Here is a 23594-nt window from a genome sequence, read left to right on the forward strand (position 1 = left end):
AAAAATTCCGACCTCAGGAGGTCGGAATTTTTAATGAATTACAATAAAAACCGACCTCTTGATGTCGGTATTATTTTCTCAATTAAATATAAAATATACCGACCTCATGAGGTCGGTATTTTTATTGTAATTCATTTTTTCCGGGAAAAATTCCGACCTCCAGAGGTCGGAATTTGGTTTTCCCTCTTTATTTTGAATAAAAACCGACTACTTGTAAATACCGACCTCCGGAGGTCGGAAATTACCGACCTCCATTTGAGGTCGGAAATTTTTAGGTCGGTATTCACTGTTTTTTTAGTAGTGAGAGCTAAAGTGATCAAGATGTGTTCTTCCTCAAGATCAACTCGATATATCAAAGTGATGCCCATCATTTTTTGCGATCAAATACATCACAAAGATGTCCAAATCATCCTTGTTTGAGAAATATGTTACTATCTATACTCGAATCAAGAAGAAAATATTTTATGAAAGAAAAATTAAGAGAACACACAAAATTATATTCATAATCTTGCTAAATAAAATTACTTCTATTTATTTATTTATTGATTTGGTGATTACAATTTTTTTTTTTGATAAAACTATTTTTGGTGTCTACATATATTTTTATTAATTTATGTCAAACTTTTCATTCAAACGAAAATGAATACGCAAAATACCATTACACTAGTAAAGGAAGGAAAAAAAGAAGAGAAAACGTGGACGGGAGTCTAGGGGTGTTCACGGATTGGTAATTAGTCAAAATTAAAATTAAATTAATTTAATCGATTTTTAAGTTACCAAAAACAATCACCAAATATAATATACACTTATCGATTTGATTTGGTTATTCGGTTGTTAACTATATACAAAAATAAAAGAAATGATTCATTCAAAAGAGGGAAAAAAATAATTCATTCAAAATGGAAAATAATTAAAACGGCTCATATTGTAGAACTTTCTATCACCAAATTTACCACGAATAAAACTTCAAAATTCATCATTTGAGCCTAGAAGGAAGAGACAATGACATTCTAGTCCCATCAAGAATTGTCATAGACACTTATATAAATGAAACTAGTAAAATAAATATTCTCATCTTGAACGTTTTTGCTTTTCATAAATAAATTCAGATGAAAACTTATATAAGTTATTTAAAATTATTTATAAAAATAATATATTATGTATGTATAATAATAAAATATATGCACATAATTTATCGATTCGATTTAATTATTTCTTTAATATTTTTTGAGAAAAACAAAAATCAAATCAAACATTATCAATTTATAAAATTCTAAAACCAAATCAAATTCAAATAAAATTAATTTAATTCGATTTTTCAATTTAAATCAATTTTTATCCAAACGGTATCGCCCTTACCCCTAACGGGAAGTTAGGCAGTTGAGTGGCATTAAACCAAAGGACAAAAAAGCGTAAAAGTAGCGGGGCTGTCGTTGGTGATAGAATATAGGAGAAGGGGGTAGCATTTACCTTCTTCCTCGAAATCCTCCAGGAGGGGTCGGCAAAAAAAATGGCTGGCAGGTCTATGTGGCGCGCCACAACCAGGCTGTTAGTGGCCACCACCGCCCTTGGTTGTGGAGCAGCGGCGGCCACAATTGCCAGCTCCGACGACCCAGCCATGGCCCTTAAGCTTTGCACAAATGTCCCTCTCCGCCTCTATCGTGATTCCGTCACTGCTGCCACCATTGCGTTCGGTACGCTTTTGATTCAATCCTGAGAATCTCTCCTTTTTTGTGTTTTTCCCCTTCCTTTGCAGCTTGTAGCCGTGGCTAGAAAAGTACAACTTAATTTATATTAATCGATGCTGGATCTTTGTATGAATGGTGCTTGATCAGTTGATGTAATATTTAAGAACATGTGACTCTTAGTTTCACTTTTATCCAATTTCGGTACGATCTTGTTGAGCTAATTATTTTTGGGGGTCTATAGTGCTTTGTCCCTTGCGACATTGGCCTAGTCATGGACAAAATTTTTTCTCTCTATATAACCTTGAAACATATGAGAACTATATAGTGTGTTCATTCGACACCCCTAACATAGTGTGTTCAGCCATTTCCTTGTTGGAAACTTGAAAAATGTTGAGAACTATACATTTCATAAACTCGAATCCCTCTTATATGACTCATTTACTGTTGACCAATGGTGGATCCAGGATTTCAAGGTTGTGGGTGCTCCCTTAGCTATAGTGGCAGATCGAAAATTTCGACTAAGGAGTGTCAAAATATAAAGAAGTAAAATCGTGTAGAAGCTAAGGAGTGTCTATATATATATTATTTTTAATTGTTTTTACCTAACTACATGTATAATCTTCCGACAAAGAATTGTCGGTCGACACCCCTCGAGTACATTCCGTTATTGCTTAGCTATCAATCACAAATATAAGTGCACAAGTTTAACACTTGTTATGAAAAAGGACAATCATATTTAAGCACGATAATAAAAAAAATTACAATAAAAATTATCTTGGATAAAAAAAAATGATAAAAAAAGTTAGAAAAGGCCACTAGCGAAAGAGAAAAAGCAACAATCTGCATGGGAGAAAAAAAAATAAAAATGAAGTCCAATTAGAATAAATAAGTAAGAGAAGAGCTTATTTTTAAACTAAAAATAATGTCTTTGGAGGGAATCGAACCTCTGGCAAAGAAATAAAAAGAATGAAAGACCTTGAGCACCCACAATAAACCACCACACCAATTAAGTCATTGTTCCTATGGGTGCTCTCTAATAAAATATATACAATTCTTCTTTCTTTCTATGTAAATATATATAATTCGATACGAGATTAATGGGTGCTCGAGCACCCATGTAGGACCATGTAGGTCCGCCCCTGCTGCTGACCACCTCCTGACACCCGAGCTAGTGGGAATTTCTGTTTCATGATTGGAAAACCCCCTAACCACACATCTACTTAGCAGGTCTCTGTCTGAAACCTTTGATGAAACAACTACCACCACTTCTGATGTTATTATTACTACCTATTTTGTCAACTTTTATCAAGTAAAATTTACATTAACTGTTGGGCCTAAACGGAAGCGCTCGCATACAAGTATACAAAAAAAGTAGAAAACCTATAAGAAACGGTCCTCTACGAAAGACAACCAATCTTCTACACAACAAGGAATTTCATGGTTTCACCAAAAGAAAATAAGAGAGAGGAGGCTACTCCTCAACTGAACAAATGTCAACTCTACCTATTCAAAAGTATTTTTATTTCTTCTCTCCAATTAACTCACATTAGTGGTAAAGGAGCAAACCATGCCTTTCACCTTTTCCTCCTCCCACAATCCCATCTAAACATAAGCGCTCTTGGCATCCCCCATGAGGTACCAAACCAACTAAAAATTTCTCACCATCTAGAGGCAAGATACGATGCAAAAGTAGATGATCCACATCTTCACTCCAACTTGTGCATTAAAGCATGCACTAACTTACACTAATGACCTTTATCTTCCTAAGATTCTCAGTCATCCAGAACGCCGCTCTAGCTGCTAACTAAGTGAAGAACATATCGTCTTCAGAATCTTCGGGATTGGAACTGAGATATATGGAAAAGCATCCTCCTCCTTGGTCAAAAGCTTTTCATAGAAAGACTTAACAAAAAACTATGTTATTCACCAACCTCCACCTCCGCCGCCACCTCCACCCATCAAGGCTCTGGCGATATGTATTAATTGTGGAGCAAAGCAAACAACTTTGGAGCTCAAACACCTTCCAGTCATGGAAATTCCTCTTAAATCTTAGGTCCCAAAAAACTGCTCCACCTCGTATCCTTCAGATTTGTTGGATTGCAAACTCCTTTTGGCAAGATCCTATGTAAGTGCTCGGGAAATTATTTTCAGCATGTTTCCCCTGCACCACCTATGTCCCCAAAAGCTATCTCTCCTCTCATTTCTTACATTGCCTCTAACTTCTATCATACCTTCATAATGTTCCTCCATAACCCACAACAATAAGGCATGTTGACATCCTTAGTTGTCCACCCCCTTTTGATGACCCTACATTTATCTACAATCACCATTCACCATTCTTTAGAATACTTGTTCCTCTGCTAGGAATCTCCATAATCATTTTTCTAACAATGCTTTGTTGAAACCCTTAGAGGTTGTTTGGTGTGAGGTATAAAAAATTAGTCCCGGGATAAAATTTGGGTGTCTTGTTTGATTGCTATTTTTGGGATAACTTATCCCACTATTTATACCATAGTGATGAGATAAGTTATCCCAAGATAGTTAATCCGAAGATAATTAATCCTGGGATAACTTGTTCCCAACCAAACAACACCTTAGATTGTTAACTTCAAGCCCTCCCAACACTTGAGAGATGTCTCAGTCTCCCACTGAACTAAGTGGAACTTCCTTGCCCCATCTGATGAATCCCATAAAATGTTCTTTTTGAAGCTTTTCCAAATTTATTGTGACACTAGTTAGAGCATGAAACAAGGACATGAAATATGGGGGAATTCTCGATAAAGTGCTATTAAAAAGCACTTTTTTCCCACCTTTGATATCTTTTCTGCCATCCTACATGCCTCTTCTCAACCCTTTGAAGGGCTGAAATCCCAACACTTGATCAAAGCACCAACCGGTTGGCTAAGATAGGTAGTTGGGACAGCTCCTACCTAGAATTCAAAACCTAAGCAAGTGCGACAATATTATCCACTGCAAAGAAAAGATGAAAAACTGAAATGTTGTCGTGTCCGCCAACTTCTACATTGAAACCCCTTAATTATTTTCCCATCAAGGCTCTATCCATCATCCCACTCAATACTTCCTCACTAAAGTGCAGAGCATATATGTATATTTTATGATGTACATATGCCATTGTTATCATTTAATGGAAGTTTAGTTGCACCTTGTTCCACAAAGTTTTCCTTAAAAGACGAATTATGTCACCTGCTCCTTATAAGCGAAACACTATCGACCGACAAGAAGAAGAGTATAAATTGACTCAATGAATCTTCTACCTAAGATAGTTGGGTAGTCATCTCATTGGTTCCAAACTCAACTCATATAATGAATGAAATGTGCACTTCATATAGACACATTCAAACTTGATCCAAATATTTATCTCAGAAGAGGATTCAGTTAATATCAAACAATATCTACTTTATATTATATGCCAACTACCATGGAAAGACATTTTCATTGTGAGCTAATTTTCCCCCCACTTAGGGAAATAATAACTTGGTTGCCAAGGGTAAACGGGAAAGAGTTTAGTATCAGAAGTACAATGTTAATTCAGTAAATCCCACCTCTGTATACCAAGTGTATGTGTGCATAAACTGGTTAATGATGATGGTTAGAATCAAGCTATGTCATTGTAATTTTCATGAAGGCAGTTGAATAGAAAACCCTAGTAAAACTGCAAATAATGTATCAGAGTCCAAAATACTACGTGTAAACAGATTTAGATGCCAAATTATGTTTTATCTGCGACGAGAAGTAGAATGCAGATTAAGCATTGAGCTTCAGTGACACACTACATCGCCAATCAAAAAGTCTCTGCTTACAAGAATGATCAAATGACAGTTCAAATTTATATCTGTCCACTTAACTACTTGAGCTAACTTTTTGTGTTTTCCTTTTTGAAACTTATCGTGAATGTTTTAGTATATAATATTTCACCCCTTTAATAACCTTTAGCATGAAAAGGGAACCTTAAAGGTGCAATCTCATTACTTTCTTATATTCTTGATACCTCTTATGGTAGCACAATACTCAATCTTGAGTTCAAGTGATCTAACATCCTGGTTCCGTGTATATCTGAAAGGGTTTGCATCCACACTTGTGAGAAACACCATTAACCAAATGAAAGACACACCATATGAGCACACTCCCTATTACAACCTTATAAATATAACGGGACTGACGGAAGAAATGACAATCCTTCACAAGTTTTTAAATCCCAGCTTCACAGAAATTCAACAAATTATGGAGCTAATGTGTTCCATAGTTGACTTAACTATTAACAAATTTCTCAGTAGAAAAAGTTGCAAATATACTCTTCCTAAAGATTTCCATTAAGGTTGACCAACATGACGATGTAAGTGGGACGAAAAGGGAAGGGAATGGACTTAACGGGATAGGGGGTCTGAATACTAGTCTCATTCCATCCCACTAAATTTATGGGATGGGGGCCTTAGTGAGATTTTTTTAATTTGTATTAATTTAAATATTTAAGCACTAAAAATTATGAAAAGATGATAGTGTGATACAAGACTACATATAGGATGGTAGGGGTGGAGCTACAATGTATCAAGGGTGGTCAGGAGAACACCCTTCACCAGAAAATTATATTGTGTATTTTGGTAAAATGTTACTTGATATGGAGTATTTTGTATTTTGAACACCCTGAAAACGAGTTGATGAGGTAGCTCAGTGGTCAAAGTTGTTCAAGAAGATCCCAAGCGCTGTTGAGCACGCGTCCCAGGATCGATTCCCACTAGCCTGTTAACTTCTACATATGTTATTTATTGATAATCCTTAATTAGTTTTATGGTCTTTTAATAAGAAATTTTCATTTTAACACGTAAGAGACCTTAAACAATATTTTTCTTTTATTCAATTAATGTGTCTAAGAGATTTGTTTTTCTCATTAAAATCTTTAAAAAGAATAAAAGTATCAATAGCCAATTGGATACTCACCCAGTGTGTCTTTGACTTTATTTTATTTTACATTAATTTTTTTTAATAAAATTAAAAAATAATTCTACAATTGTGCCAAAATCAAAAGCAAAAATGTTCCATAAGGAATCTTTTCTCTAAAAAAGATCTTGTCTAATTCTGATCTCCGTTCTCCATGTCTCATTGTTATTGTTGTCGTCGCTAGAGGCTGTAGAAAGGTTAAAGTTTCAAGATGGTTTCTTTCTTCATAAAAAAATGGTTTCTTTCTAGGCTTAAGTTTCTTCTTTGCCTCTTTTTTTTGCGTTGTTTGTTCACTTCATATTAAATTAAATATGAACTCATCAGTGCTAAGCATTATGCATTTTGATTTTAAATTTTTTGATGCACCCATTCATTAAAAAAGTCAATTACTAATAATGCATGGTTAAATTTTAAAATTTGGTGCACTTATGTGCAATTTTCTTTTACCTCTAACGCTTGAACACCATTCGTGAAATTTGTGGCTACACCACTGTAGGATGGAGCCAAGACTAGGGTGAGGATAAGGGGGGGGGGACTCAAAGCACTTTTGAGTCATGATTGGGTTGCATAAGAGATAGACTCTTAGTTTGTTTCTTTTTACACTAGTTATGGATGAACTGATTCGACAAATTCAAGTGAGGTGCCATGGTGTATGTTATTCGCAGTTAACATGATATTGATTGACGAGACTTGCAACGAAGTTAAGTTAGGCGGGAGGTTTGGAGACAACTCTGGAGTCTAAAAGGTTTAGACTGAGCAGGACCAAGACTGAATACTTAGAGTGTAAGTTCAGTGATGCTATATGAGGTCAGCGTGGAAGTGAGGCTTGATGCTTAAGTCATCCTCAAGAGGATGTTTCAAGTATTTGGGGTACTTATTTCAAGGTAAGTGGGAGATCGACAATGATGTCACACATTGTATTGATGCAAAATGGGTGAAATGAAGGTTAGCCTCCAAATTCTTGTGTAATAGAAGGTATTGCCAAAACTTAAAGGTAAGTTCTACGGGATTGTGATTAGACTGACTATGTCGTTTGTGACAAAGTATTGGCCTCAATAACTCACATGTTCAGAAGATGAATGTTATGGAGATGAGGATGTTGAAGTGGATGTGTGGGTATAATATGAAGATATCTGGGGCAAGGTAGGAGCGACCTCCATGGTGGACAATATTAGGGAAGTGAGACTGGGATGATTTGGACATGCGAAAAGGAGAAGTGTGTAAGAGAGATTGGCAATGACGGGTATCAGGAGAGGTAGAGGCAGGAAAAAGAAGTATTGGGGAGGTGATTCGACAAAAAATGACACATCTTGAGCTTATTGAGGACATGACCTTAGGAGGGTTTGGAGGATGTGGATTAGGGTAGAGGGTTAATTGGTGGTTGAGGATTCTCTGGCTTTCTGCAGGATATGCTTGATGGTTTTACTTGGACCTTATTTCTTCCTTGTGGTATTAGCACTATTTTCGTAGTTTCTTGTTCTTAGATTTCAGTTATTACTTGTGTTTTTTGTGCTTTGATTATCTATTATGAATCTTTAGGGAAGGATCGATTCGTAGGGAGATATATAAATAAGCTCGTTAAAGGGAGGCTGAAACCTTAGAGTTCATTAAAAGAGAAAACACAGATCTCTTTAGCTCTTCAAAGGGAGACTGAAACCTTAGAGTTCAATGGAAGAGAACTCTAATCTCTTGCTTTTTGCTGAAAAATGACTTACCGGTTTATTCGTCAAAAGCCCCTTTAAATAGGAGACTTATTACATCAATAGGAAGTCTAATTCTTATGAAAGTAGGAAACCTAAATCCTATTCCAATCTACTAACTATAACTTAACCTAATCCCCTATTCTAGAATAATAAATAAAGCTACTTAAATTATAAATAAATAATAAATAAATCTACTTGAAAAATATAGTCAAATACTTAATTAATTGACTTCCTCGTATCCACAACATTATCACATTAATTTGTTGCCATTATTGTGTTCTGTACTGCTCTCCATTTCACATTATTTTGTTGTTGTTACTGCTCTCATTTTTTCATTCCTTTTCAAACTGCTTGGAAATGCTTTAGTTTAAGCCAAGGGTCTATCTATTCAATTCAAAATGCTCACCTATTGAATCAAGCTAATATGGCCAAATTCACAATGTTCACTTAAAATGTATGATTCTTGATGGTCGTAGTAAAGAATAGTTGAAGTGTTGTTCTTATATCTGCGTTGTTCCATTTACTGATTAATGTTGGGGAAGTTTCTGGGTTCCTAATACTGCCCCTTTATGTGATAATATAGGAATTTTTTAAAGGAGAAGTTCTTTTCAATATAATGATCTAATTGTGACTTCTTGTTAGATTATGAATATTCACTCTGGGGACTGCCAGAAGGTAGTGCAGAGAGAGCAAAAGCCAAACATGAAGTTCACATGAGGGGTGCACGCAGGCTAGAAGAACTTTGTTTCAGAAATGGTGGAATTTACATTAAGCTTGGTCAACATTTAGGACAGCTGGTTTGCAACTTCTCTCCTTAGGTTATTGTATAGATAATTGTGTCATTTATATTTGTTCAAAGGCACAAGAAGGCTCTTGCTTCTACAAGTAATCGCCCAATACTTCTGGGCTTATCCAACTTGACCTTTGGTTTTGCTCAGGAGTACTTAGTACCTGAAGAGTATGTTTGTATAATGAGGGAATCAATGTTAAATAAATGTCCTCATTCTTCTTATGATCAAGTGCATGAAGTTATCAAGAAAGAGCTTGGAGGTGCACCTGATGAAGTATGTTTTAATTTATTGGATTCTCCTCAAAAGCAATGTTTTGGTTTAATATAGAGTCAATTTGATGAATATATGGCTTATATATTCTTGGACTTGGTTTCTTTGTTGTGCACTCAACTGAATTAAAACCTTTGTCTACAGATCTTTGATGAATTTGATCCTGTACCAATAGCAAGTGCTTCTCTTGCTCAAGTCCATGTTGCTCGAATGCATGATGGGCAAAAAGTTGCTGTCAAGGTCCTAAATGTTGATATTGTTATAAATTAATAATGGAGAATTTTCCAAAACTTATAGGTCTCTTATTTTGCTAATCGCAGGTTCAGCACACACATATGACAGATACTGCTGCAGCAGATTATGCAACGGTGGAGTTGATAGTGAACACATTGCATCAATTTTTTCCTTCCTTTGATTACAGGTAGAAATATTCTCCTTTTCACCAAGTTTCATGAAGTATGAACTCCTAATAAAATTTTTCCAGAGAGAGTTTCTTTTGTAACTGGAAATACTGACTAGCCAGTGAGGCATGGTTCAATACTCAGTGGATAATGTTCCCTACTACTACTTTTCCCCAGGAGAGTATTAAGAACTTAGCATCATGTATATCAATCAATCAATAGCAATCAACTACTCCTCAATCCCAAATTAATTGTGTTCTGGTATCTGAATCCTCTCGTATACATTCTACTCTATTTAGGTTCATCTCACCAATATTTATTAAAAAAGGTTCATTTCACTCCATACCAAATGTGAGAAATATAGGAAAAAGATATTATTGAATTGTTGTTGTGTCTACATTATTACATTGAGACCCTAGAATAGAATCCTTTACCAAGTAGGATACTATTTCGTATTCCTATTAAAGGAAGACAAATCATGGATGCTATTTTGATGGCTAATGAATGTGTGGATTCTAGGATTAGAAGCAAGGTGCCAGGCATTCTATGCAAGCTGGACATTCAGAAAGCATATGACCATCTCAACTGGAATTTTTTGCTGGAGACCTTATCCAAAAGAGGTTTTGGTGGTAAATGGATGAGATGGATAATGTTTTGTATCAGTACTGTGAAATATTCTGTTCTCATCAATGGCTCTCCTACAGGTTTCTTCTCTTCACAGAGAGGATTAAGACGGGGAGACCCTTTGTCTCCTTTCTTATTCATTATAGCTATGGAGGGACTTAATGATATGTTGAAGATTGCTCAAGAGAAACTATGGTTGAGGGGCTTCAGAGTATCAAATAGGGTGGGTTGTGACATGGAGATTACACACTTACAATATGCTGATGATACTCTGGTTTTCTGTGATGCCAACAGAAACCAACTGATGGTTCTCAGAGTTATATTCGTGCTATTTGAAGCCATATCAGGACTACATATCAATTGGGAAAAAAGCTTCCTATACCCAGTGAATGAGGTCACCAATCTAACCTCTCTGGCTGGTACACTTGGGGGGAGGACTGGTGAATTACCAACTGTATATTTGGGCATGCCACTAGGAGCAGAAAGCAAGTCTTCAGGAATCTGGAATGAGGTGGTCGAGAAGTGTGAAAGAAGATTGGTGAACTGGAAGAGTCAATATCTCTCCCTTGGCGGGAGACTCACTCTCATCAATAGTGTTCTCGACTCCATGCCTACCTACATGATGTCTATCTTTCCTATCCCAGATGGGGTCATTGACAGACTTGATGCAGTAAGGAGGAATTTCCTATGGGAAGGAAATAGTGACACTAAGAAATTCCACTTGGTTAAGTGGGATAAATTGATTGGGAGCAAACAAAAAGGAGGTCTTGGGGTAAGGAATTTGAAGATTCAGAACCAAAGCCTTATGATGAAATGGCTATGGAGACTAGCATCCAGTGAACAAGCACTATGGAAAGAACTTATCAAGCAGAAGTATGAAATGGAGGATCACTGGTCTACCAAAATGGTCCCTAGTACTTATGGAACTAGCATCTGGAGGGCCATCAGAAACTTTTGGCCAAAATTAAGAGAAAATTGCAGCATTAGAATAGGAAATGGCATGAATCTGGGAGGACAGCTGGTTATAACAAGGCTCTCTAAAAACCCTCTTCCCAGATATCTACATTCTGAACCAACAACAAAAAGACACTATGGCAGAAGTTTGGTCAAATCAGGGATGGAATTTGAGTTTTAGAAGGCCCCTAAATGATTGGGAGATCCAAAGACTAGTAGATTTCTTTGGAATCCTTGAACAATTCAAAGGAACCTCTACCTCCCAAGATGGATTGTTTTGGAATCATAATTGCAACGGAAATTTTAGTGTGAAGGAAGCTTACAAAAAGCTCAACTCTTTCACCCATCAGGTTACTGGTTGGCCATGGAAACTTATCTGGAAAGTTAAAATACCTCCTAAAGTGTCCTGCTTCACTTTGCTACTAGCAAAGCAGGCTGTTTTGACTCAGGAGAACCTCATGAAAAGGGGTATCCAACTAAGCCCTAGGTGTTTCCTTTGTGGAGAAGAGGCTGAAACAGTCAATCACCTCTTTCTTCACTGTAGGATCACTAATATTTTGTGGAGCATTTTCATCAACTCGAAGGACCTATTTTGGGTGATGCCAAGAAATATTGTCCAGGCCCTGAAGATATGGAGTAGCTTTGCCTACATTTCTGGTCATAAAGAAAGATGGAAGATCATCCCCGCCTGTATCTGGTGGTCTGTGTGGAAAGAGAGGAACCTTAGATGCTTCCAGAACAAAAGTAACAACATCCAGAAGATGAAGATGAATTGCTTGGTTTTATTTCATTTTTGGTGTAAACAGGAGTATATGGAAGATCTAGAATCAGTAATGAATGCTTTAGGCACCTTGTAATTTTTGTTTATTTAGGATTGAAGATCTTCCTGATACTCTCCTTTTATTTGCAATTAGTAAACCTGTAACAAGTTGTGGCAGGTTTGAATTTTTGGAATATAATACAAGACTGTTACCTTCTCAAAAAAAAATAAACCTATTCCGATTCTAACACCCCCCCTCAAGCTAGTGCATACAATTCATGTACCTACCTTGTTACAAATGTAATTAACACAAGGACCGATGAGGGGCTTGGTGAGATATCTGCAAGTTGATCACTCGACTTTACAAAATTGACAATCAATCTCAACGTGCTTGGTCTTCTCATGAAATACTGAATTTGATGCATAATGCCAATAAAACACAGTGATAAAATTACAGTGTGGAACTTCCCAAACCAAGCTTGCAAAGATTGTTTCAGACTATAGAGTGACTTACACAATCGACATACAAGGCAACTTAACTCCCCTTGAGCAACAAAGTGCTCAAAATCTAGTATAAAGTATATGGATCATGTTTGAATCAATAGATGAGTTGATATTAAACAAGGAAGTCACCAAAAAATTGGCCGGAACATGCTCATATGCCGGAGTATTAGATTTGATGGCTGAAAGTGGTCACAATCTAAGAAATAAAATTATATGGGTAGGGTCGGAATGATGTCACAACCCAACTAGAAAATAGAAATTATATAGGATAGTTCGAATTGATGGAACGACGCCATTGAAAAAGAGAAATAATATGGGTAGGATTGGAATGATGGCACAACCCTACGCAAATCAGATTTGAGGAGTCACCGGAAAGACGAATGGAACTATGTAAATCAAATCTGAGGAGTCACTGAAAAGACACATGATGCTATGCAACTCAGATATGAGAAAATAGCTCGAAAAAATTCACGATACTACACAAATTAAATATGAAAAATAGTTCGGAGAGATGAACGGTGCTACGCAAATCAGATATGCAAAAAAAGGTAGTCACCAGAAGGATGGCACGGTGCTATGGCACAGTGCTACACAAACTAGATATGAAAAAGTAGTCACCGGAAAGATGGCACGGTGCTACACAAATTAGATATAGAAAGTAGTCACCGGAACGATACACGGTGACCCAACTTTTGCTAACATAATTGTTGTCCAGACGGGCGGCATATATGAATAATAGCCGCCTGCCGGCAGCAGAAACTCTTTGATTTTCTACCAAGATCGTAGAGGCTCTGATATCATGTGAGAAATATAGGAAAAAAATATTACTGAATTGTTGTTGTGTCTACATTATTACATTGAGACCCTATTTATAGACCCTAGAATACAATCCTTTACCAAGTAGGATACTATTTAGTATTCCTATTTCTATTTTTATTCCTATTCCTATTCTAATAGGATTGTATAAACCTATTCCTATTCTAACACCAAATAAATGAATTTAAGGCAAATCAGAGTTTCTCTAAAACTAGTGTTTGTCTAAGTGGGTGTTCGGATTGATTTATTTTTAGTGTTTTTTGGCTTTTAAGCACTATTATAGTTTTGGAAGTGTTTGGGTAAAAGAACTTTTTTAAAGCTGAAAAAGTATAAAAAAAAATAAGATGCCAAAAGCCAAAAGTTGGGGTTCCCAACTTATGACTTTTTTTATATGACAAGGAAAACCCGCAGCCGCTACCCTTTGGGTGCACACAACAGGGTAAAACCCCCGCTCCTATGCAATAGCTCGCAAACCACATAGGTGAGGTAACCCGCACTAGTCAAGCCCAGTGCGACGAGCTCGACCCAGAAGGCAAACCCTTGCTTTCGCTATCAAGGGGTTTCAAACTTGAGACCTCCAACATGGAAGTCCCAAGCCCAAACCACTGGGCCACCCCGAAGGGTCCCAAGTTATGACTTTTGGCTTTTAACTTACAAGTCACTTTAAAAAGCCAATCCAAACACCCCCTAATTCTCAAACTTTTCCCCATAGGGACATACAAGTCTTTCTTTAGAATAAAAGACTCTTTCCATAGACTTGACATAATGTAACTGTATCAACAACAACAACTAGCCACTAGTTATTTGCAATATGGATCCTTTGTGTTCGTTATGTTCTCAATGGTTTGCTAAGTCCGCATCATTTTGAGAGGTTTAAGGTCTGTTAGGATACCTTTTCTTTATGTATTTTTAGATTTACCATGTCACCTTTATCGCCTTCAACTATGTAGTGTATGGTTTTCTTAGATATCTTCTCTCATTTAATCATCGATTCATGCTAGTTGCACCTCTATAAGACGTAATCTTGTTGTACATTCATCCTAACCTGTGCATTTATGTGACATTTATCTTGTTGATACATTATGGTCTTATAGGCCTAACATTCACCTTGAAACAACATTTTTGGTCTTACTACCGATATGTTAACCCTACCTTTCACTTAGTTAGGTGTGTGCATATCGCATTGCATTCCCATATCACATTAATTTTGGCGCTCTTATTTGAATTCAACTTGTTACATCGTCATATCATGCCATGAATTGTCTACCTTTAGGCACCACAATCCCATTAAATCTCATTTTGTCTCAAGGGGACAAATTTGCACCGAATATTTTATGTCTTCGAATATCCTCTTTATTCTTGTATACTAGAATCAAGAGTCTTTCTCCTGCCGTATGACATCTTAACTCCTTAATATACTAACCTATATCTATATCTATCTATACTACCTTAAAAGCATGAAATCTCAAACATGAATATTGTATTACTATAATACCCCCAATTAAAAATACTTTGTATTTAATTAATTATATTATATCAAAAGTAGATACCTTTCACATTAAAGGGTTGTGACTTTTCCGATGAGTTATGACTTTTCTTAATCCTAACCTGTGCATTTATGTGACATTTATCTTGTTGATACATTATGGTCTTATAGGCCTAGCATTCACCTCGAAACAACATTTTTGGTCTTACTACCGATATGTTAACCCTACCTTTCACTTAGTTAGGTGTGTGCATATCACATTGCATTCCCATATCACATTAATTTTGGCGCTCTTATTTGAATTCAACTTGTTACATCGTCATATCATGCCATGAATTGTCTACCTTTAGGCATCACGATCCCATTAAATCTCATTTTGTCTCAAGGGGATAAATTTGCACCGAATATTTTATGTCTTTGAATATCCTCTTTATTCTTGTATACTAGAATCAAGAGTCTTTCTCCTGCCGTATGACATCTTAACTCCTTAATATACTAACCTATATCTATATCTATCTATACTACCTTAAAAGCATGAACTCCCAAACATGAATGTTGTATTACTATAATACCCCTAATTAAAAATACTCGGTATTTAATTAATTATATTATGTCAAAAGTGGTGGTACCCACTGATGTATGTGACAGTTACATACCCCTTTTAATGAAGGATGATGCTTTGGGCCTCAATGAAAGGCCTGAATTTTTAAATGAAGGAACCAGTGGGTCTGACCCAGCAAGTCTGGTCATTTTTAACAACATAACAATCTCAACACAGCCCATCTACAGAGAGGACTGGTCTCTTAAAGATACAGAAAGCCAATTTTGTATGCAGCATAGAACAGAACAGAGTAACGTGCAGGAGATGTCAATAATCAGTTCAAGCGATGTTTTGATAGATGCAGTCTTGCAAACCACAAATCCAAAGTCGCAAATCCTGATTAGGGACGGGGTGTAGAAGGGGGTAGAAGAAGTTGCATGCAATACACTAGAGCAGAGATTAGTGTCCTCCATTGAAGAATGGGAGGTTGAAGAGGCTGAGCCATTGTGCACACAACAACATCTAACTACGGAAAAAGAGAAAGAGATATCTGTTTGGGTAAAACAAAATCTGATCAGACTGGGGAAATTACTGGGTGCTGACTTCCAAGGCCATGAACAAGAAGCTTTGGAACTTCTGTTACAGGTGGATAGTGCCAGACAAGCCAGACATCAGGATGCTGCAGTGGTTTGTAAGAAGACAAGGTTCAAAGGTTCTAAAGAATTGAAAAGTTTTAGCAGCATTTGATGTGAAATTCAAGAGTGGTGGGGGTAGAGAAAAGGGGAGAAATTTCCTTACCATTTCATGATGCAATTCAAACTAGTATCATGGAATGTAAGGGGTTTGAATAATAGAGATAAGAGGAGGGTTATCAAGAACATTGTGGGGGACTGGAAAGCTGACATCATTTGTCTACAAGAAACCAAATTACAGGGGGATATCACTGAATTGGTAAGGCAGATTTGGGGGGATAGGTGGGTCAAAATGGCATGTTTGGAGTTGAGTGGGACAAGAGGAGGGATAATGATGTTGTGGGATAGTAGAATATGGAAGGGGGAGGTACTAGAGACGGGGACATATACTCTCACATGTAAATTTGAATCACAATTGCAGGACTTTTCCTGCCACATTACAGGAGTTTATGCACCCAATTGCTATGTGGAAAGAAGACTAGTATGGGAAGAAATTGGCTCTATTGGAGGATTAATAGAAGGTCCATGGGCAATATGTGGGGATTTCAATGTGGCAAGATATGCTTCAGAAAAGAAAAATTGTACTAGAAGAACATTAGGAATGAGAGAGTTTTCTGATTTGATTGAGGATTTGAATCTAATTGATCTCCAATTGGAAAATGCTAAGTTCACTTGGTTTAAAGGGGACAACCATCAAATAGCTTCAAGAATTGACAGGATCCTGGTATCTCAAGAATGGGATGATGTTTTTAGTAATCTGAAACAGTATTACCACGCAGAGAATAATCTCAGATCACTCCCCAGTCACACTTCAACGTGGTTCTTGGAAGAAGAACAAAAGTTATTTTAAATTTGAGAATTGGTGGTTAAGAACGGATGGCTTCACAGATAGAATTAGGGAGTGGTGGGACTCTTTCGATTACATTGGGACACCTGACTACATCCTGGCATCTAAATTAAAAGCTTTGAAACATAAATTGAAGGAATGGAATAGAAGTGAGCAAGGAAGTCTTGGCCAACAGAGAAAGAATGTTCTTGAAAAGCTGGCTGTTGTGGAAAATGTTGCCACTGATAGAACATTGACAGAAGATGAAGCAACGGAAAAAGGCAACTTTACTTCTGAAACTGGAGGGTTTAATAAAAAATGAAGAGATTTACTGGAGATAAAGGTCAAGATCTGTTTGGTTAAAGGAAGGGGACAAGAATATCAATTTCTTCCACAAAATGGCTAATGCACACAAGAGGTATAACAAGATAGATCAACTGCTCATTCAGGGGAATATAGTCCAAGATCCAGAAAGGATCCAAGGGGAAATAGTGGAGTTCTACCAGAAACTTTACTCTGAAAATGTTCAATGGAGACCCGGCAACAATTTCTTAAACTGTCCAAGGCTAACAGGGGAGGAAATAGAGGACCTAGAAAGAAATTTTGATGAGGAGGAGGTTCTGAGAAGTTTAAAGCAATGTGCAGTGGATAAAGCACCAGGACCAGATGGCTTTACAATGGGGTTCTACATCAAATGTTGGGAAGTGGTCAAGGGTGATATCATGAAGACCTTTCAGCATTTCTATGACCAAGGAGGTTTGAAAGAAGTTTTAATGCTACCTTCATGGCCTTGATTCCAAAGAAAAAGGGTGCTAAAGAACTAAGGGACTTTAGACCTATCAGTTTGATAGGAAGCATCTATAAAATTCTCTCAAAAGTGCTCACTGAAAGGCTAAAACGAGTGATGTCCAAACTTGTTAATTCACAACAACTAGCTTTTATTAAGGGGAGGCAGATCATGGATGCTGTTCTAATAGCTAATGAAGCTATAGATTCCAGGTCAAGTTTGAAAAAACCAGGCATTTTATGCAAATTAGATATTGAGAAAGCATATGACCATGTCAACTGGGATTTTCTTATGGGTATGCTAGAGAAGATGGGTTTTGGTCTCAAATGGAGACAATGGATTAAATTCTGCATATCTTCAGTAAGCTTCTCAGTGTTGATAAATGGTTGTCCATCAGGGTTTTTCGGTTCACAAAGGGGCTTAAGGCAAGGTGATCCCTTATCACCTTTCCTTTTCCTATTAGTCATGGAGGGACTCAACAATATGATTATGAATGCAAATAGAGAAGGATGGCTAAGAGGTTTTGAAGTAGCTAGAGCCGGAAGGGAAAGCCTAAAGATAACTCATCTACAATATGCTGATGATACCCTGATATTCTGTGATGCTGAAGAGGACCACCTCAAAATTTTGAGACTAATTCTAGTCTTGTTTGAAGGAATGTCTGGACTTCATGTTAACTGGAGAAAAAGCTTCTTGTATCCAGTTAATGAAGTGCCAAATATGGAAAATTTGAAGTTAATTCTTGGTGGTGAAGTGGGTGCTCTTCCAACTACTTATTTGGGTATGCCTTTAGGGGCCAAATCCACGTCTTTGGAAATTTGGAATGGGGTGATTGAGAAGTGTGAGATGAAACTAGCAAGGTGGAAGTCTCAGTACCTCTCACTTGGAGGAAGATTGACTTTGATCAACTCTGTGCTTGATGCACTTCCAACATATATGATGTCTTTATTACCTATTCCTCCAGGTGTCATTAATAGGTTGGATAGCATCAGGAGAAAGTTTTTGTGGCAAGGAAACAAGGAAAGGAAGGGGTACCACTTAGTCAAATGGAAAAAAGTGATCAATGATAAGAGAGTTGGGGGTTTAGGATCAAGAACCTTAAGAATCAAAGCAATGCTTTGAGAATGAAGTGGCTTTGGAGGTATTCCAACGATGATTAGAATTTATGGGGCTCAGTCATAAAAGCAAAATATGAAGAAAGTGACAATTGGATGACAAAGGAAGTTACCACTCCCTATGGTGTTAGTTTATGGAAATCCATCCGATCACTATGGGATGAATTCAAACAAAACACCAAGATTAAAGTGGTAGATGGTGCTAAAACTAGATTCTGGAAGGAGGATTGGCATGAAGCAGGAAATCTGGAGACACTTTTCCCGGACATACATACTCTGGTTCTTCAGCAACAAAATACAATAACTGAACTATGGACACCTCATGGGTGGAATATTATATTTAGAAGGCACCTCAATGATTGGGAAATTCCAAGAGTTACAGAATTCTTCAGCATCATTGAATAATTTAGTGGCTTGGAGACTGGGAAAGACAGATTGCAGTGGTTGGGGAATAGTACTGTGACTTTTAAAGTAAGTGCAACATATAGGAAGTTGAACCACCCAATTATGCAGGCATCCAAATGGCCCTGGAAATACATTTGGAAGGCCAAGATCCCACACAAAGTGGCCTGTTTTGTGTGGTTACTGGCTAAGGAAGTGGTGTTGACACATGAGAATTTGATGAAGAAGGGGATTACACTGTGTTCAAGATGTTTTTTTGTGGGGAAACTGTAGAAACAGTCAATCACTTGTTCATCCAGTGCAAGGTCACTTGCCAATTGTGGAGTCTATTCCTAAGGCGCAAAAACATCTCATGGGTCATGCCTGGTAGAATTGCAGAGGCCTTATACAGTTGGGAAGAAGCAGGATTACAAGCAAAGAACAGAAGCAACTGGAGAATCATTCCTGCTACTATTTGGTGGACTGTCTGGAAAGAGAGAAATCTTAGAGTTTTTGAGAATAGGGAGAGTAATATGCAGCAAGTAAAATTGAATTGTATTCTAACTTTGTGTTTTGGTGTAATCAGATCTACTCTAATGACACTGTCTCTATCAATGATGTTTTAGACTCATTATAGGGATAGGACAGTGCCTTTAGAGTTCATTATGTAAATATGGTTTCAGTACAACCCATGTACTGATTTAAAGAAATAGAAACAGTTACCAATCTCAAAAAAAAAAGTAGATACCTTTTCACATTAAAGGGTTGTGACTTTTCCGATGAGTTGTGACTTTTCTGAATGGTTGTGCCTTTTTTGATGGGTTGTGACATTCCCAAGGAGTTGTGACTTTTTCGAAGGATTGTGATTTTTTCAAAAGGTTGCGACTTTTCTAAAGAGCTGTGTTTTTTCTGATGAGTTATTTTTTCAAAGGGTTGTAACTTTTTCGATGAGCAATGACTTTTTCGAAGGGTTGTGACTTTTTTGATAAGGCACAATTAACACCTATTCATACTACTATTTGTTAGTTATAAATAGAGGTGTTTCCTCTCACTTTTAAACTACGATTGTTTTAGGTTTTGTACTCTTCTTCTTCTTTGAAAATCTCAAATATTATTAGCAACAATTGGAGGTACCACATAAGAATGAGTTGGTGAACAAATTGTAGCAATTGTCATTTGCTATTTTCCTCAAATGATTAATTAATTATCTTTATAATACTTTTTTTTGACAAAGGTAACAATTATGTTATTAATATTTAAAAGTATGGAGTCCTAAAATATATGGTGAATTTATTTTTGTATGGCAAGAGGTATTAGGAGAATTAATAATTAAGGAGTCCTAAAATATATGGAAGGAGGAAAATATATGGTAAGAGGCATTAGGAGAATTAATAATTAAGGAGTGCTATCATATATGGTAAGCGGAAAATATATTTTAAATTCCGTATATGGTAAATACCAACATGATTTTGACTTTGATATCAATGGCGAAATTTTGTTCATAAGGTGCAGATGGTCCAAGACCTATAAAGAGACAACACTCCATTATCTCAACCAATTTGAGATAGTCACCCATCACATGCCGAGGATCGAATATTTGGATGTGTGGATAACATAACATGAGGCTCCAACTTTGAGTAAACCAAGAGTACGAATGAGTCTACCTCCAATTTGAGATAGTCACCCATCGCACGCCGAGGACCGAATATTTGGATGTGTGGATAACATAACATGAGGCTCCAACTTTGAGTAAACCAAGAGTACGAATGAGTCTACCTCTGATACCATGATAAAAAAAATGAACCTTGCCCTAACTTAACCTCAAAAGTTAGCTCATGAGATGAGTATGGTCCAAACCATATAAGAAGACAACAACCTATTCCCGTAACCAATGTGGGGTAGTCTAACACCTAGGCACGTCCAATGTTGAACATTATAGCGTAGACAATATAGCATGGGGACCCAAGATCATGTAAACCACTAATACAAATGGGTCTGGCTCTGATACCATGCTGAGAAGATGAACTTTGAGTCTAAATCAGTCTCTAAAGCTAACTCACGAGGTGAGATTATCCAAAATCATATAAAGAAACAATATCTCCTTCCTTGAACCATGTGATAGTCTTTCAATATTCACTTTTTTCATGGCATTCGCTACTTAAGTATAATTCTATGCACCTAACTATGGATATGTGTTTATAAATAATGTATAAGATCTATAAAAGTTATTCTCGAGGGTTAAGAAATTGATCAACAACGTCTTCATCTCTCTTTCATCTCATTATTTCCTCTAAGAACTCGTTGATATTAATACACTTGGTTTTCTCACTTCTTTACCCCTCTTCTCTCTTAAGTATTAGTTGATACATTTCTTTCTCTCCTTTTATGTTCGTATTTTTGGTATAAGATCTTACTCCAGGATTCACTAATCGCCTTTTAGCTTTTTATAAGTCTAACTCAACCTCAAAATCTAACTCCTGGGGTGAGAATTAACCAAAATCATATAAGGAGACTATATCTCATTCCCTAAACCATGTAATAGTCTAACAATCTTCACATTTTTCATGGCATTCACTACGTACAATTCTATGCGTGTGGCTTTGTGTTTATAAATGATGTATGAGGATCTATAAAGTTATTCTTGTGTGTTGAGAAATTGATCTTGCTTTTTAAAATTAAAATTGCTGAGAAATTGATCAACAATGTCTTCATCTCTCTTTCATCTCATTATTTCCTCTTAAGAACTCGTTCATATTAATAAACTTAGTTTTTCTCAGTTCTTTACCCCTATTTTCTCTTTAAGTGTTAGCTCATAGCCTTATACATTTCTTTCTCCTTTTTATGTTCATAATATTTGGTATAAGAATTTTAAAGCTTACTTCAAGGTTCATTAATCGCCTTTTAGCTTCTTTATTTGCTCTCTTCAATAACAACAACAACATACCCGGTGTAATCACACAAGTGGGTCTGTGGAGGGTAGGATGTATGCAGATCTTACCCCTACCTTTGTGGGGTAGAGATGCTGTTCCGGCAGACCCCCGGCTCAAAAATTATATCTAACATATATACATAATCTATTCAGATTCTAGTAAGCAAAAAGAATTGTGATTTAGAACCCATAAACTAAATTTTTTGATCCGCCTCTGGGACCACCCTCCACCTCCCCTCACCCAAAAAAAGAACTAAAAGGAGAAAGAAAAAGAAGATATCATAGATAACATAAATCATTACGCAAGATCTATATTCACTTTCTTATACTCTTCAAATGTTTCTCTATCTTTTGCTATTGGTAAGTTTCTATACCTCTCCTGATTCACTTTACTAAATCTTTGTGTGTCCTCATTCTAATACCACGATTCTTGTGCTTAAATCCCTAGGCCTAACTTGCATGTTACCTTCTTAATGTAACATGCCATTGTCTTCCATGGGCTATATCTGTTAGCTTCCAAGTCTAGTACCACCAAATTGTTGGTTGCATATAACTTTACTGTTTTTCCACTCTAGTTCCTCACTTCACATTGAGGATATGCAATGAGCCAATGTTCCAGTACCAATCTGAATTTGACTCATTTGTTTATATATATATATATATATATATATATATATAGTGTATACACTAATATCTACCTCCTTCGGTTGAGATATAGTACTGTTCAATTTTCCCCTCAATTGCATATAGAAATATAGTATGTTGCATTTATCAGATTTGTGCTTCAAAGTAAACTAAATCCTTCATTCTAAAGGGGTTCAAGAACACTCATGATGCTATGTCTGGTTCCTATTTAATTTACTCTGGTCTAATTAGTGTGAGTCATAAATTAAAAAAAAATGAATTTTTTTTCTCTGGTCTAGCTTTGGTTTCTGACCAAGCTTCTTGAAGAATGCAGGTGGTTGGTTGCTGAAGTTCGTGAAAGTTTACCTAAGGTAGCTACTGAAACTCAGTCAAATTGTCCTAGTATCAATTTTTGACTGCTCTCCATTTCTCTTATTCATGATGGGTTCTCAATTCTGTGAGCACTCAATGTTTCTAGGACAGATGTTTTATTAAGTTTCCAACTTTTCTTGTGTTTTTTAGCTCCTTTGGTTTCGATGTCATCTAAACCTGCATCTTGAGAAAGCATTGAGAACCCTTGTCCCCATGTACTGGAATATTTTTGTTTCTTGAACATTTTGGTGCGTTCAATAATTCCTATATACATATGATTGCTCCTTTTCAAAGTCATATATTTGTGGAAGACTTTTATATTTTGTACAGATTGTACACGGGATTTCCCCTTCTCCTGTACATATGGAGAAAGT

At 36.6% G+C, this 23594-nt stretch overlaps 1 protein-coding gene across 2 annotated transcripts in view; it reads left to right on the forward strand.

The window, feature by feature from the left end:
* The window catches only part of LOC125874176 (putative ABC1 protein At2g40090), a 211666-nt gene that overhangs the window by 175384 nt on the left and 12688 nt on the right, over positions 1 to 23594 (forward strand). The window contains exons 2-7 of one of the 2 annotated variants that reach the window (XM_049555020.1): positions 1505 to 1694; positions 8990 to 9144; positions 9286 to 9411; positions 9553 to 9648; positions 9729 to 9829; positions 23183 to 23219. In XM_049555020.1, coding sequence (XP_049410977.1) covers positions 1511 to 1694; positions 8990 to 9144; positions 9286 to 9411; positions 9553 to 9648; positions 9729 to 9829; positions 23183 to 23219 — 699 coding nt within the window. In that variant the 5' untranslated portion in view covers positions 1505 to 1510. Of the gene's footprint in view, positions 1 to 1504; positions 1695 to 8989; positions 9145 to 9285; positions 9412 to 9552; positions 9649 to 9728; positions 9830 to 23182; positions 23220 to 23594 lie in introns of those variants that run through there. The other variant, XM_049555021.1, reaches the window with a different exon arrangement.

The sequence above is a fragment of the Solanum stenotomum genome, chromosome 8, assembly GCF_019186545.1.
Source record: "Solanum stenotomum isolate F172 chromosome 8, ASM1918654v1, whole genome shotgun sequence".
Taxonomy (NCBI): domain Eukaryota; kingdom Viridiplantae; phylum Streptophyta; class Magnoliopsida; order Solanales; family Solanaceae; genus Solanum; species Solanum stenotomum.